Source organism: Apus apus, chromosome 1 (assembly GCF_020740795.1).
Source record: "Apus apus isolate bApuApu2 chromosome 1, bApuApu2.pri.cur, whole genome shotgun sequence".
In the NCBI taxonomy this organism is placed as follows: domain Eukaryota; kingdom Metazoa; phylum Chordata; class Aves; order Apodiformes; family Apodidae; genus Apus; species Apus apus.
In genome coordinates, this window is record NC_067282.1 from 65,293,820 (window position 1) to 65,310,646 (window position 16,827).

Here is a 16,827-nt window from a genome sequence, read left to right on the forward strand (position 1 = left end):
CGCAGACCCTGGGATGGGGGTGGGCACCTCTGGGGCACAGGCCGGCGGTGCCTCAGCAGGCTGTGGAAGCCGGGGGTCCGGGAGCAGGCGCTGCCCTGTGAAGGGGCTACCGTGCCCAGCGGCTGCCGCCCGGCACCGGGCTGCAATGCAGGGGATCCGCCAGGACCCCGGGGAAGCCCCGGAGCGCTCGGTGAGGGGCTCAGAGCGCCGTGGCCCCCGCGAGAGGGAGAATCGAGCCACCCCCGGCTCCCTCCGCCCCACCTGCTCGGCCGCACGGAGGGGCCCGCACCGCCAGGCCCGCACAAAGCCCCCGGCTCCGCGGGCAGGGCGGCCCGCACCCGGGCTCCGCCTCCCGCCCCTCCCCGGCGGCCGGGCCCGCGCGGAGGGAGCCGGAGCCGGAGCCGGCGCCGCGCAGCCCGCGGGGGGCGATGTGACCCGGGAAGCTGGGGTGCGGGGCGGTGCGGGGCAGGCTTGGGGGGCGGGAGAGGGAAGAGAGAGGAAGAGGGAGACTCTGAGCCGGGGAAAGATGTGGCTGAAGCCCGAGGAGGTGCTGCTGAAAAACGCCCTCAGGCTGTGGGTCACGCAAAAGAGCAGCGGCTACTTCATTCTGCAGCGGCGTCGGGGACACGGCGACGGCGGCGGCCGCTTCACGGGTACCGGGTGGCGCCGGGGGGCTCGGCGGAGCGCCGGGCCGGGGGGTGGGTCCCCCCTCCTTTCGCTCTGCCCCGCGGGAACTTGGACGTGTCGGGGGGACCCGCCGGCCGGGCGGGAGCGGCCTCTTTGTTCGGCCCCGCCGCAGAGCTGCTCGGGGAATAGCGCTGGGCGGGCGGGGGGCGCCCAGCCCGGGACATCGCGGGTCCCCCGGCCCGCCGGACCACGGGGGCAGCCCCGATTCCCACACCCCCCCCCCCCCCACCCGGCTTGCTTCGGGGACAGCTTCGTGCTTCTGTAGCCTTGAGCGTGCGAAAGCCACTCTTGTTTTTATATTCCCTCTCTCCCGTCCCGGTGGTTTGCTTAAACGTGACTAAAGGCGAGCTCGGCCCCCGCAAACCGCCGTGCGGAGGAGCCGCCCCGCTGCCCGGGGCTGGAAGAGTTGGCCGGGGGGAGCTGTCGGGGGGTCGGGGGGAGCTGTCGGGGGCGGCCCCGCGGCTTGCAGGGCTGGCTGCAGCCCCCGGTCCCTGGGCTGGGCTGGGCGGGGGGAGGTGGCGAGATGCCGGGGGGCTGCTGGTCACTGCCCGGCGGGGCTGTGCCCTCTGTGCCCACCCCAGCCTCGGCGCGACCTGCGCGGAGACTGACCCCCCCCCCCGCCCCGTCTTGAGTAGGAGTGCTATAAATGCATACAGGACTGAAGACTTGTGGCCGGTACATCTGCTGCGGGCAGGGGTTTGTTAAGCTAAGTGTTGTGGAAGAGTGGATTCTGAGTTACTTTTTCGCATTGATGATGCTGCGGCTTGCGTGGCTGTGGGCAAGCCACGCGATCTCCATGTGGCACTCGGGGGGGGGGGGTGTGTGTGTAGCGAAGGGTTTTCTGGCTGGAGGAAGGGCCCGTGGCCGCCCTGGCAGCAGCGCGGGCCGGAGCTGCTCCAGCGGGGACGCTGCCTTTAACGCTGCTGCGCCGGGTTTGGCGGGGGAGACACCGCGGGAGGGTTTGGGCCACGCTCCTGCTTCGAGGGAGTCGACGACTGAATTCAAACAAACGATACTTCGGAGAAATAATACAGTTCAACTGTGTCGTTCTTGAGTAAAAGCAGATAAGGCTGTCTTAGGCCCACTGCGTTTTTAAGGGTGGCTTTTGTATTTGCAGGGTTGGCAATCTGTTTTCAAAGTCAATATTTTCTGGGTAGTTTAAGAGGCTACATTACCATGCTTGATATTTGTTTTATTAAAACCCTTTGCTTCTGAACCATTGACCCTTGTCATTTGATAACACCGCTTTTCTGCATTATTACTGTTATTTTTAAATCTGAACTTGTCCTAGCTATGCAGTTACAAAGAACACAGAACTTAATTGTGGCTTGGTAGATCCCGTGTTACCCATGTATTGTTAACGAAATGCTAGCTCTGGTAAAGTTAATGCAAGTTTTACCAGTGAGTTAAACAAACCTTTACCTTAGCATTTTCCCCTGCTCCCTGTGTGGCAGTCACAGTCCAGTCTTTTGTGATTGTGAGGACGAGGTGGATTACTTTTCAGAGTTAAAAATAGCTGTTTACAGCTGCTTGATTTAGGTCCAGGACAATCATGAGGTTCAGATCCACAAATGTTAACTCCTCGTGCCTGAACTTTCTGCGGCAGAAATTTGCAGGCTTAAACCAAACAAACTGCTTTTTCTCTCTGGTTAAGTTTCAGGTGAATCATTTTGCTGAATCTACAGTGCACGGGCTTGCACAAATCTCTCTTGGCTGGCAATGGAAAGCCGCTCCTCTCTCAGACCTTTTCCAAGGGAACTGTAAATTCTGACTGTCTCTTAAACTGTTTGGAAATGTTTATATTTCAATGGGCTTAGAAATTAGAGTCCTATAACCAAAAAGCCAGTGTGGTAGAGCAGTAAGCGTAGCTGGAGTTAGATGGATAGCTTAATTTTTTTTTCACTGTTTTTGCTTGGAATAAGAGGAGACCTGTGCTGAGAAACAGTTGGGCTTTGCTGATACCTGCTTTCTGTGCAAAGCTTACCTACCAATTCTTACTTTATGTGACTATAATGACACTTTATTAGTACCTGCCTTTTCCAAACTGACAGATACAAAGGGCAGTTAAACACTGCCATATTTCAAAGTGTTGTCTACGAACCTATAGAGCTCTTAAGTTAGAAGATTTTGTTTGTTTTACTGGGGGAAGCAAAGCTTAAGTGAGAACAATATTTGTATCTGTTTTTTTTTCCCTTTAGTAACTTGAGCCCTGGCCAGTTGTAGTTAAGTTTGGTGGAAAGGTAGACGTTTCAAAGATGGGAAAATCCTGTACGTGAAAGCAGGTGCCATGGTAAAAGGGAATCTCGTAGCTTCTCTGATAAGGCTGTGGATCCTCAAGCTGTCTAGGAACCATGGGGGATCAGTAGAACAAAACCTCCAGGAGGCTAGATTTCATGAGGAACGGATGCAGATGGAGCAGTAGGCCACCTGTAACATCATTTACTTTCAACAAGGTGGAAGGGTGCAATGACTGAGCTGCCCTTGTGCTGGTTGCTACACTAGAGTGTTTGCACTAAACCAATGGTAGGACATCTGTTTTATGGCCCTGTTCTCATATTTGTGTAGTTTTTTTTTTTCTTCGAGGATACTTCTCTCTTCTTACCAAGGCATTTTATCCGTTACAGAAGAGCAAGTTATTGCAGCTGGAGGGTATGTTTTATGTGGATTTGATTCCCGAAGGTTGAATTGGGGAAGACTTCTCTCACAAAAGCGCTTTTCTTGTGTATCTACATTTTTTTTTCTTTGAGTACTGTGTTTCAGACTCCGAGCAGATGTTTGTGAGAGAGAGGCTATATTTACTACTGTTATTTAATTTGCATCCCAGGGCAGTTACTGAGAATGCACACTGGGCTTGCAAGCAGCGGGTGCAAAAAACGATGGAGGCTGTGATTAACCCTTTGTTCCCTGCCCAGTGTTATTCCAGTTTCTCTCTTTTCCTTTGGATATGCTTTTCAGATAGATGTTTAACTTGCTGCTTTGCCTGGATCTCTTCTTGAAAACTATGTTGAATCAGAGACAAGAAGGAAATTAGTATTGTTTTAGAAATAATTTACAGAAATGGAATGATAATTTTTAGCTAGTGTTTTTAAAACTAATTTTAAGTTACTAGCATTTTTTAAAAAATTACTTACCTCAGCAGTTTCTCCAAACCAGAACCAACCAGGTTTTTTGCCTAATTGGAGGCCTCTTTAGCTATCCCTAAGGAAAGGCTTGCCATATATCCATGATTAACAGGTCAAAGTTGGCTGGATTTGGTACTTGCACAGACACTTTGGTACACAGAATCTTTGATTCTGTGCTTACATATTAATAATAAGGTTGAGATGCCATCAGTGGTCAAAAACACTGTCAAATCCCTGATGGTAGAATAGTGCAAGATAGTTTAGCCTGTAAGTGAATCACTACTTTAATTTTTATTAGGAGATGTTGAAAGCTTCATTCACCTTTCTGTTTGATTAGATTAGTTTTGTACATTTTGACAGCAAAACTGCTTGTTCTGGGAAGTCCTGGGAATTATTTCATCACGAGTGTTGGACTGAGAGTAGGTGTTCATTCTTCCGAAGCAGCTAGCTTTGCGGTTGCTGTTTACACAGTACTTCACATTGTACACTCTTAGTGTATAAAAAACCCACTTAGGATTCTTCTAAATACTTGACTTTTCCCTTTTGTAAACAGCACTCAGTAAAACTTTAAAATGAGCTCTTGTTTCAAGCAGCTTTTTGTCTTTACTTTTTGAGATACGGTGCTGCTTTACTTCTTGCTTGAAGTAGATCAATAAAATACAGTATTTTGTTCTGTTTTACCCATGTTTTTAATTTAGTTAAACTTCCCCCTATTATTCTTCCAGCCTCCATTTTCAGCTCAGGACACTTTCCAAGCTGCATGTGGTCTTACATCATTTGCAGCTCTCAGAGGATGTACATTTGAAAAAGAAATTAATTTCTCCTTCATCTTATATAAACCTTTACAGTTCACAGTTTTAAATATAAGATGATACACTGGCAAAAAGCAGCATGGTCTGCATATGAATCTGAACCTTATTATTACTTTAATAAAAATAAATGTGGCAGGCATGATAAATACGCTTCCTTGAGCTATATGCCAGCAATTGAAGTAAACTCCTGTCATGAGGTTTTATGTTTTCTTTTAATTAAAATTTGTGCAAGGTGATACCCTTTGAACTGATCTACTAGAGCATCTCTTGGTTGCGAAAGGAGATTCTACTAATTACATGATAAGAGCACTTTTCCCTTTGCCTGGATTTTAATTTTTAATGCATAGAGCAAAATGGCTTTTGATGAAGTCTGTCTCATTTCTGGATATTAAAAAATAAAATATATTTTGCTGTTCTTTCATTCTTTCCAATCCAAACAGTACTGTAATAACTGTAAATACATCCCCTTTTAGTAGCCCTGAGCATCTCCCAAGGTCTGGGTAAATAATTTCATAATAGTGTCTATTTCAGAGAAAGGCAGTGAGGAGACAAGAAGTTGAGATGGAGAATCCATCTAGATTGCCCTCCCTGTTCATTACACTGTAGCAGAAGAGGATCAGAAATAGGGTCAAGACTTGGATTTTTAGTTGAGAGTGCAAATGGGTATCTCCTAAAATTCTTTACCTTTTGGAAGGGTGAAAAGCAAAATGTGTAGCATATTAAAAGACCTGTCCCAATACAGTCTTCAAAACAGTTTGCGTTTTCATCTTAAAATGTGTCTAAAATAGTAAAGTAAGTAAACAAGTTACTGATAAATAACACCTCAATCTGAGCTCTAATTTAAAAAAAAAAAGCTTTTAATGCAGCAGATAGATGAGAGGAAGGCATCACAATAATTATGTTAATAAAGGATATTGATAGTGCTCACTGTCTGTATTTATGGGTTTGTTTTCTTAAGGAAGAGCTCTCTCTGAAAACTTGCAGAGGGGAGGGGGAATCCAAATACTTTACTGAAAGCTTGGACTCTCGTCAAAATGTTATCTAGCCTTGCCCACAGCTGGAATTCAGATCGGCAGGTTTGCTTCCCCTTTATTTTTTTTCTCTCCTTATTTTAGTGTAACATTTTTTAAGGAGAATGCATTCATCTAAGCTCTTTTTCATGAGGGTGGCTTTTGGTGGGGAAGCATCAGCTGCAAGGAAGGATAGGAGCAGGAGGGCCAGGCTCCAGCCTGCAAAGCTGAGCACCCAATTCCTGATCCCCAATTCCTGACCCCTCCAGTCTCCTGAGCTGTGCCTGCTGCGCTGGCTTCCTCTGCTTGCCTTCCTGAGGTGGGTTTCCTGCACCCGAGGCACAGCGGAGATGGGTAAGGCAAAATAAAGATGCTTGTGTTGAAATGCAAGCATTGTGTTAAATACTAAAAGGTGAGGTTGTAGGTTGGAAGGGACCTTCAAGGATTATTTAGTCCAGCCACTCTGCCACAGGCAGGGATGTATTTCACTAGACCACGTTGCACAAAGCCCAATCCAATGTGGCCTTGAAGACTTCCAGGGATGGAGCCTGGGTAACCTATGCCAGTGTCTCACTACCCTCATCAATAATAAATGTCTTCCTTATAAAATAATTGAGGATGTCTGTGGTGGCAGAATTGAAGTAATGCTAGATAGGTCTCTTCAGCAATGTTTACAGCACCCCCAAAAAATGAGACTTAAATATTGTCTCAAGTATTGTCCAATGACCAGGTAATTTACGGGTCTGCAGCAGCAGCTCATGTGTCCCCCCTGTCGTCCCTTTTCAGGTGGAAAACACTTTCAGGTATTTTCACTTGTACCATGAGAATGGAAGCATTTGACTTTGTGGCCTTCGGGTCTATAAAAATAGGCTGGGCCTGCCCCAGACCGGTGGCAGAGGACTGAGATAAGCAGCTGTGAAGGCCCTGCCATGGCAGTGTGCCTGCCTGGGGAAAGGGGAAGCAGGGGTGAGGAGAAATGACCAGTGCCCCAGGGCTCTGGGGCTGTTTCTGCCATCCCGGGAGAGCGGGTGCACGGCTCAGCTCGCTGCTCTTTCCCTGGTGTGGTCTCACCTTCCCCGTGCAGTGGGATCCCAGAGCAGGATCTCAGCACCACACCCAGGGATATGGAAGTCATGGGGACCACAGGATACCAACCTCTGCACTGAAATGCCCCAATTCTCCTCATTTTTCATGTTCAGTCTCCTTGGAGTGCTGAAACTGAGGAATAATGATTAAACAATTTATTTGATTTTTCCCTCTTTTTTCCTCCCTCCCCCCCAATATACCTAGTGGCAGTGTTTGATCTGGAAAAGGCAATGTTTGAAGTAATGTGAGGGTTTGAGTGTTGATACTTCCCTGGGTGAATGAATGCTTGGAGCATTAGGTCTTTTTGCTGAAATCTAATGTTGTTGTACTTATCTTCAAGTGTGGTGAGCCCTTATCGTTACAAAGGAAACCTGGCTTTCCTACAGCCGTTGGAGGAGTTGTCCTTTGTCCTTTTTCTTACATGCTTGCACAAATAAGTACTGCAACTTCTTTTTTTCTTTTTTTCTGGCCTATAAGAAGTTCTTTCTCGTGGGTGCTGTATTGTGACAAAACCTGCTTATTCAGTTTTGCAGAATTCAGTAAAGGGCAGTGGCTGATGTCATTAGTAGCTGCTCTTATCCAGCAAAAAAGTGGATTTTAGGGAGGCCTGACTGAAAGTAGCAGCATATCAAACATCTGATTTTTGAAATTTTAGAGAAAACAAAGCGGGATGGTATGAAAGACCTGTAGATGTCCCCAAACATTTATGCTGGGGCACACCACTGGCCAGCAGTAGCTTCATGCTCACTGTCTGGGTTGTAACCTACCTTGGCGCATCTTGAAAGCCTTCACCTTAACCTGTGATGCCTGGTGCCTGTGGGATGAGTGGCACTCTGGCGGGGCTGTAAGAAGTGAGGATGAAGACAATGGTGGTCCTCAGTGCATCTCAGCTCTGGATCTCTCCTCGGACCAGCACCAGGGTTGTTGTCAGCAGTTAGGGCTCCTGCGTGGTGGGGTGGTTGAGGCCAGGTGGGAGCCAGCTTCTTAACTCCCCCATCTCTCTCTTAGCAAGGACATTGCTCCTATGGAGAATGTCTGAGATGCCTGGCAGAGCCATGCAAGAAATCCCTGCACCTGGGTACTGCCTGGAAGTGCCCTTTTGTCAGGCTGAGGTTATCCTGGTTGGTGTGAAAACCAGTTTTCTGCTGCAGCTGAAGCATGGGGCAGTGGGGAGCCAGGGAATGGGGACATCCATGTGTTCCTCCTGCTTCTGCTGCCTGCTGGTGGGTTGCTCATTCAGCCAGTATGGTCACCTCTAGCGCGGCTAATTGTTGCCTGCTGTGGCTATTGTGAGACCAGTTGTTTGCAAATAATTGCAAGATGGAGGAAACTATGTGAAGAAGCGTAATTAGGATTCAGGGAATGGAATGCTTCTCTGCCTCAAAGATCGGAGATTAATTCTGCTTTATTGAAACTGTTGGTTCAATTTCACTGTCCTAAAACCCCCCCAACTCTGTTTTTATGGTAATTTTTTATTATTTGCTCTTTTTTCCGATTCGCACGCCTGAACAGCTTAGAGTACCTCTTGCAGCTGTTTGCTCTCCTTATGAAGCTGCATCCTCTGGGAAGCAACTGTGAGCTCCTTCCACTTCTCAGGAAGAGCTTTTTCCTTTAGGGTGAAGTTTTTTTTGTTGTTGTTGTTGTTTTTGTGAGACTGGTGCTTTTGCTGCCTTGGCTTGGTTTTCTTTCAGCCCCCAGCTTTCTGGTAGAGGACCAGAAGCAGTGAGCAGCTGTGAAAAGCAGCAGTGAGCTCCTGAGGATGAATTCAGAGGCATGCTGTAGGCTTTGTGGCTTTGTACAGGAGTGGGAACCTGGCAGGATGCTGGGCTGTGGCTCTCATCGTTAATCTCTCAATTAGGTGGCTTTGTCTTATAAAAATAACCTATCCAAATTAAAAAAAAAGAAAAAAAAAAGAAAAAAAAAAGAAAAAAAAAAAGGTGTGAGTATTTAAAATGGGGCTTTGGCATGATTCAGGTAAGAGTAGCCACCAAGTGTTCTTCTCACTGGCCCTGGAGAGAAGCCGTTAAGTAGTCACTGCAGTCCCCAGGGACTGTGAGGTGCCACCACTTTCCTGACCTTCAAAAGTGCCAGGTGTCTGTGGCTGGGAGCAAGCTCAGCTTTTTGAGGAGCTGAGCATCTGGTCATATTGGTTTGGGTCCAGCTTCTGAAGTGGTCCTCTGCCTGTTTTCTCAGAAGTGTTTAATTTAGAATCATAGAATCATTAAGGTTGAAAAATACCTTGAAGATCATCAAGTCCAGCTGTCAGCCCTACACCCCCGTGACTGCTGAACTATCTCCCAAAGTGCCACGTCTACTCATTTTTTTGAACACCTCCAGGGACAGTGCCTCCACCCACCACCTCCCTGGGCAGCCTGTTCCAATGCCTCACCAGTCTTTCTGTGAAGTTTTTCCTGATATCTAATCCGAACCTCTTGTGGCGCAACTTGACTTCATATTCTCATGGCCTATCGCTAGTCACTTGGGAGAAGAAGCCAACACCCACCTCACTGCAACCTCCTTTCAGGTAGTTGTAGAAAGCAATGAGGTCTTCCCTCAGCCTCCTCCAGGCTGAACAGCCCCAGCTTCCTCAGCCTCTCCTCAGAAGACCTGTTCTCCAGACCCCTAATCAACCTAGTTGCCCTTCTCTGCACCCTCTCCAGCACCTCGATGTCCTTCCTATACTGTGGTGCCGCACTCAAGGTGCAGCCTCACCAAGGCTGAGTAGAGGGCAGGATCACCTCCCTGGTCCTCCTGGTCACACTATTCCTGATGGAGGCCAGGATGGTGTTGGACTTCTTGGCCACCTGGGCACACTGCTGGCTCATGTTCAGCTGGCTGTCAGTTAACACTCCCAGGTCCCTCTCTGCTCCAGCCACTCCTCCCCAAGCCTGTAGTGCTGCTGGGGGTCCTTGTGGCTGAAGTGCAGGACCCCACATTTGGCCTTACTGAACCTAATGAAATTGACCTCAGCCCATCGATCAAGCCTGTCCAGATCCCTCTGCAGAGCCTCCCTACCCTCAAGCAGATCGACACTCCCACCCAACTTAGTGTCGTCTACCAACTCACTGAGGGTGCACTTGATCCCCTCATCCGTATCATCAATAAAGATGTTAAACAGGAGTGGACCCAGCACTGAGCCCTGGGGAACACCACTCATAACTGGCCACCATCTGGATTTAGCTCCATTGAACACAACTCCTTGGACCTGGCCATCCAGCTAGTTTTTTACCCAGCAAAGTGTCTTTTAAAGCACACCTTGTTGTCCAGCTGTGCTGGTCTTGGGTGTGATGGACACCTCAAGTCTTTTTTATGAGTAGACCAAGGAGAAGTGGAAAGGCAGTTTTCTCTCTGCTTCCAATTTCTGCAGAAGTCATTCTGCTTGAACAGTGGCTAAAGCTGCTCCCCAGGATACTGGGCATGCAGGCTGGACTCTGTCTCCTGTGTGATCCTTTTGGTATTGGGAGAGTGGGTGTAAGCACTTGCTTTGGGAGTTTTGGGGCTGTGGCATATGGATGGGAAGAGGTGCTTTCTTGTGCCTCCCATCCAGCCTGCTGCACCCCGGCTTTTAAAAGTGCTGTCAGATTTCTTACCCGCTAATTGCAGATACCTTGTTATTTCTTCTTTGAACTACATTGACCTTCACTTCCAGCTTTGTAATGAATTTGTGAGTTTGTGTTAAGCAAAGTATTCTCACTGTGAGGATCAGATGTCTTATTTGAAAACAAAGTAAAACTGTAAGGTTAACTTTGCTCAGTATTGTAGTACTGCAGGCTTCATGGCCTTAACTTTATATTTAAGTCTGCCTTTTTTATTTTTTATTTTATTTAAAAAAAAAAAAGCCATAGTAGCTCTGGCCGTTTGCTTTTTATCTTTTTTTTTTTTAGAATTTTATTAATTTATTGATCCCAGCCTCTTAAGTTATCATTCCAAGTCCCTCTGCCTTGCAACATGCCTTAGCTGCTGAAGTGACCACCCCATCTATGTGAAGGCATTTGAGCAGTACAGAAAAATATCCCTTTAAGGCCTTTAAAATATGATGGAGGTAAGCAGAAATAATCTTGCCCTATGCAGAGGGTGCCTTCATTCATTTGCTGGTGAGCTAGACATAATGGTTAGTGCCTTTGACTGTCTCTTGAGTATTGTCCTAGAAGACGGAAATAATAGTTTTTTTCAGTTCCAGATTTTAGTTTGAGTTCAGCTTTAATCATCCACTGTCCATTGTTTCAGAAGTTTAAAAGAATTTTTAAAATACCACATGGATAATTAACACCATTCTGGAAAAGAAGCCTGCATTCTTTAGTTTGGAAGATAGGATGTGTTTAGTAGAAATTTGTGTTAGATTAACTTACTGTAAACATGTTCCTTTTTCTAGATTAGTTACGAGCATGCCACAGGGTAACTTGTAATGGGATACTTTATCTTTCTGGGAGTGTATAAGGAACTGCTTATTCGAAGATGGAGTGATGCACATATGATAGTTCATTTGAGAATCTGATCAATATCAAATATCCTTGATTTGTGTTGTTGTGGTTTGGTTTTTTTTTGTGAAGAAATGCTCAACAGGTTCATTGTGTATGATGTCCAATTTGTATCCCATTAGCTTACAGATTGACCTCTGTAAAAGGGAGACACTGTCTACCTGTTGCAGAATTCAAAATTGCTCTTTGCTAATTTTTATTTAATAATTATTTAATTATTTAATTGATTTAATTTTGAGGTTTATTTGTGGTATTGTATCCATCGTATACATGTACATTTTATAAAATTCAACTTGCAATTAGCAGTACAACACTCTTTGTTTTGCTTTGAGCTATTCCAATTTCCAGTATTGAAGCAATAAAATATGGACAAAAGTAGATGTCGCACAGAAATTAAAACTACCAAGTAAGGTGTGGGATTTGTAGAGTTTTCCAGATTTGTTTTATAGACTTCATTCTGAAAAAAAATATAGTTAGATGTTCCCTCTACCTGAAATCCACCTTAAGCTAAAGTAATCAGATTTATTTAGCAGAAGCATATAATTTCAGTAGAAGTGTCTCCTTTTCCACTTCTTCTGTCCTCTCCTCCATATTTGTCAGAAGTGGGCATTACACCTGAAACTTGGGTATGAATTTTAGCCTGGAAGTATTCTTTCTGCATGAAGAAGTTGTGCCCTTTGAGGAATCAGTGGTCTTTGGCAGAAGGCTTTGCAAACCTACATCTGCAACCTTCCTTAGTGCAGTTACTGTACAGTTAACTGTTTTCTTGAAATGCTTCTGCCTCTTGGGAAGTCAAAAAGCAAATGAGAAGTTGTTAGAGTTGCTTGTTAAAGGGAAAGAGGTACTCTGGATTTTAAGGTACTCTCAAAAATGTTGTCCCAAATAAAGTAAATAAAAGCCATCACAAACCAGAAAATTACAAGGGAATTTGAGAAAAAAAACAAGGAGGTGATTTTTTTTCTTTGCACAGTTGAAGGAGGAAACTTTTTAATAGTTGGTAAGCAAAATGGAAATTGTAAGCAGAAGTAAACAGTGAGAAGAGGAATTTCATTTTCTGGTCAGTTATTAAGGAACAGAAAAAGGAATCAATTTTGCACAGGCTAAGAAGTAAAACCAAATTTGTTTGTGGTTTTTTTTTTTTCTTCCCCACCTCTCCAATGTCTGAAAGAAAAATAAATTCAGAAATCAGATGTTCATAAAGTTGTCTTGGGATTTTGGTAGCGCTTCCTTTTAAGTTGACTTTTTTTCCTTAACTTAAGTGAAATGAAAAAGAAATCTTTCCCCTAGCTCTATCATCAGGGGACAACATAGACAGCACTTCCTAAGTTTCTTCTTCTCTTTCTTGTAATGTCTCAAGTCTTTTGAAATTTGAAAGTTAAACCCTACTTGTGTTGTCTGCATCATTTGATGCTGTCTTCCAGGCTTTAACTCGGCTGTTTTGAAGATTGCATGCTGGTGTTTTCTGTGAGTGCAGATAAGTTGCTGCTCTTTATACTTGAATTAATTTTTGTGTCTTTTTTTTTTTTTTTTTTCAGTAACAGGAGAGCAGTTAGCATTTTGCGACATTATACATATTATTGGTCTCCAAATTTGGGTCTATCCATTTTAAATAGATGGGTGTAATATCTGGACATGTATTTAGCTGAGAAGCAAACTGGTGCTGAATAATACCTGGCTGTACAGTTTTAAAACATATTGTGTCCAACTTCTGTTTGGCTTTGCAAGCATCATCAATGGTGTGCGCGAATGCAAGGAGGAAGTACTTGATGTGATCTTCTTCTTTCTTGGAAGGTTTTTGTGGCTGTTCCATGTGATCTTACACCTCCCAGACCAGAAAGTGGTTATGCTGCTGATTTGTTGTGCTGTGCTCAGATTAATTACCTGTGGTTTGTTGTCCAAGTGAGAAAGCATTTCAAATGAGGACTTTGTAGGTCCCATATTGTTTCCATTAATGACTTAGGTGATGCAGTTGTAAAAACTACATGTGGTGCCGAGGACCGGCAAAACTTTTAGAGGCTGAGTGGTTCCTTTTATGTTGGCTTAATGATGAAGGAACAAAAATACAACAGGTTGGAAAAATTAAATGTGCAAAGGGAAATGTAGTATTGCAGAAAACTTCCTCTTAGATGTTCCAGTGGCTTAAGCAAGCACTGTAAAACCATTCCTCGCTGTCTGCCATCCCTCTCCATAGGCACTTGGATAACGTTTTCATGCTTAACTTGGGACTGCCTGCTGTGGGGAGGTAATGGGAAAGGCCAGCATCTCCAGCTGGCCTCCAGACTGGAAAGAGTTTCTGGGGACAGCAGTTGCTCCGGCTGTCCAAGATAAATTTTCCTGAATTTATGTCAAGTGCTGATTTACAGTGGGATACTGCTGTGAGCTTTCTCAGATACTTTAGTATGTACAGAAGATACAGGAGATTATTTTCTTCTCCTCTTACAGCTGAGACCTTACTGGTAGTGAGCATCATATCCAGTTTGGAGTGTGACACAAAACACAGCTGGGGGTATTCCAGCTAAAGCTGAAGAACAATGAGCTGTTTGAAAAATATGACCGATAAGGTGACTGGGTTGTTTCTTTGTTTTGTTTTGTTAGAAAAAGAGAAATTATTAAAAGGTAGGCAACTATTATGATAATTTTTCAGTATGTCAAGCATTAACATAAAAATGCTTGTGGCCAGTTACTCTCTGTGTTCTGGTGAACAGGATTAATTTCCAGCAAGAAAGTTTAAGATTGTAGCGGTTAGCTTGTCTGTTTGTTGTTTTTTTCTGTAAGAATACTTAATGAAAAGAGTGGAAGAGGCTAGCTGGGGAAGTTGTTGCATCTTGGTTGTGGGAGGTTTTGAAAAACAGGTTAGACAAACACCACTTACGGCACAGGTGTACTTATCCAGCTTCAGAGCGGGGTGAACAGTGACTTCCCAAGGTGCCCTCAGGTCTTTCTATTCTGTGATTATATACACATATATGAGGCAAAACCGGAAACTCAAAGAACTCCATGTGCTTTTCATCTTCTAACCTGATCTGCAGTTCGCGTTTCAAGCGTCTGTACATTGCAGCATAAAACAGTGGAAGAACATTGTTGTTACGTTCTGTGCTTTAATTTTACAGCTTTAGATGTGAAAAGACTTAGAGGCTACAGAAGTGAAAGCTGGCGCTAACTCCCTTTTTCCTCCTTCTTCTTTGCAGGTCGCTTGGTTGGTGCCCTGGATGCCGTATTAGACTCTAACGCACGTGTCGCTCCGTTTCGAATATTACTCCAAGTTCCAGGCTCACAGGTTTATTCTGCCATTGCATGTGGTGAGTTATTGAACGGATCAGAAGTTTACTGGGCCATAGCTATTGGTGAGTCACCTACAAAAAACCCTGAACCGATTCTGAGCATGGTCAGTGTCTGCATGTCCAGGAAGCTCAAGGTAACCCCAGCTAGTAGTGTGTGTGGGGGAAGTTATTGCCTATAGCTTGTTTAACAGCCAAATTAACCTCTGGTTAAAATCCCAAGTAGAAATTGTGAAAAAGTGCTACTCAGAGCATTAAGTTTCTATTGAAAGCTTGTTTAGCTGAGGGTGTTTTGTGTTAATTTTCTGTCTCTTGCAAAGAGAAATGTTCATATGCATATCTGTCCCTACAGTAGTAGCAGTTCCTTACAGCTAGAAGTTTCTTAGTCTAGGCTTTCAGCAGTCTAGTCTTCCACTTACTCACTAGGAAATGCCATACCATACTAGGTTATAATGAAATACAACTGGAGTATTTGGTAGCTGCTGTGTGATTTAGGAGGTAGAGTTGTCAGAATATGTTGTCAAGGCAGAATATGTAATTGCCTGGTGTCTTGTGCGCTGATCTTTTTTGCAGTGTTTCTGCAACCTCTGAATTCAAGCTCTTATTTGGAAAAGTGACATTGATGTGGATTGAAGCAACCTGGCCATAGCACACTAAAGACCATCTGAATGCACTTGCTCCATTCATCCTGTTCTTGCTTGGACAGTCAACAGGGCTGCTCTCATCCCTTTTTCTCCTGCCTATAAAATACTAGCATTGAAACTTATAGCAGGTTTTCCTTTGGGTATGTTTCAAAGCTGCCTCAGAAGAGGTTCAAACTTGACATTAGGAAATGTTTTTTTTTGCTGAGAAGGTGATCAAACACTGGAACAGGCTTCCTAGATGGGTGGTTGATGCCCCAACCTGTCAGTGTTTAAGAAGCATTTGGACAATGCCCTTAATAATATGCTTTAAATTTTGGTAAGCCCTGGAGTGGTCAGGTGGTTAGACTAGATGATTGTTGTAGGTCCCTTCCTATTCTATTCTGTTCTTTCTGTTCTTACATGGATCAAGCCATTAAATAGTTAGCTAATATAAGTGTTAACATATTTTTGATGGTGTTTGACCTACCATCCTGTAAATGGAAGGGACAATTTTCTCCCTTCCTCTGTACAGGTTGATTCAGCATTGCTTCCTTGATTCAGGAGAGACTTGTCTGCACATTTCTAATTAGTACTGGGAATTTTTCCCTGTGCCAGATGTGTGTGAAGAAGCTTGCATGAAGTCTATTTGTATTGTTTTTGTTGTGGCTAGGGTTTTTTGAGTTTGCTATTGCTTTGTGCTTTATATCCCTATCCCCCTCCTTTTTATACTTAAATAATACTATCTCATGGAGAAATTTAAGAGCTTCATACTGTTATAGTCCTCTTGTGAAGCCAGGTAGCTTTCACAGGAAAAGCAAGCTCAGTTTTGCTGTCGTGAGCAACATTTGAGTATAAGTAATATCCCTTTGTGGGGCAGATCCTTGCCCTAGTCATGCTCATTCCCACTATTTTTCAGTTTTGCTTGGTTTGTTAGCTTTTTTTTTTAATATATTAAAGAGCTACAAATAAAAAAATTGCCTGGTTGGAATCGTTAGGGATTTTGCTGATATAAACTTGTTTGATTAATGTTTTCTAGAATTCTCTTTGGCACTTTTGAATGGATGCTGAGCCCTGAGAAAATGAGATTTATACTAACAGAGTGGGAAGCAGAGGGCTCTGTTTTGTATGCCATGTGGGTAGGATATAGACGGTTGCCAGAGCTGCAGAGGAATGAAGAGCCATAGTAGCAGAAGTTGTTTCTGAGTAGTATCTATGCTGTGAAATCATGACGTGAGTGTCCAGGTGAGAGCTGGCACTGGCAGTAGGAGTCAGAGGAGCAGCACCACCCGACCTTTTTCTTAGAAAGCTGGAGGACTCTCCCTGCACAGAAGGAGCCGTCGTTGCTCGCCCAGCTCTGCCCTGTTTGAGAGAGGTGCTTAGTGCAAACGTGGCATTAAGAGTTTTGTTACTGGATTTGAAAGAAGCAGCAAGTCAAATTAAGGGTCCTGCTGTATAGCAAGGACAAGGACCAGCTCCAGGAGCTCGTTCCTGTCTCCTGGTATGACTTCATCGGGGATAGTCATCGTATCATTAGGCAGTCAATTAAAATGACATCTTTTAATTGTGTTTTGGCAGTTCCAGGAGCCGTAGGCTTAAATTAAAATATATGCGTGAGGGTTATAGCTGAGTTAAAGACTTTTGCAAATCTCTGAGGGCTGCTTGGAAGTCTGATCCTTGCCTAGCATGGCTGTTCTGGTAGAGATATTTTAATCCAGATGTTTAATCATGTTA

The 16,827-nt window shown here is 44.6% G+C and overlaps 1 protein-coding gene across 3 annotated transcripts in view; it reads left to right on the forward strand.

Moving 5' to 3' along the window:
• Nucleotides 1–492: 492 nt before the first annotated feature.
• Nucleotides 493–16,827, forward strand: part of TBC1D8 (TBC1 domain family member 8) — a 51,455-nt gene continuing 35,120 nt past the window's right edge. For 2 of the 3 annotated variants that reach the window (XM_051616276.1, XM_051616295.1), the window contains exons 1-2: nucleotides 493–653; nucleotides 14,384–14,539. In XM_051616276.1, the coding sequence (XP_051472236.1) occupies nucleotides 527–653; nucleotides 14,384–14,539 (283 nt within the window). In that variant the 5' untranslated portion in view covers nucleotides 493–526. The remainder of the gene's footprint in view (nucleotides 654–14,383; nucleotides 14,540–16,827) is intronic. The other variant, XM_051616286.1, reaches the window with a different exon arrangement.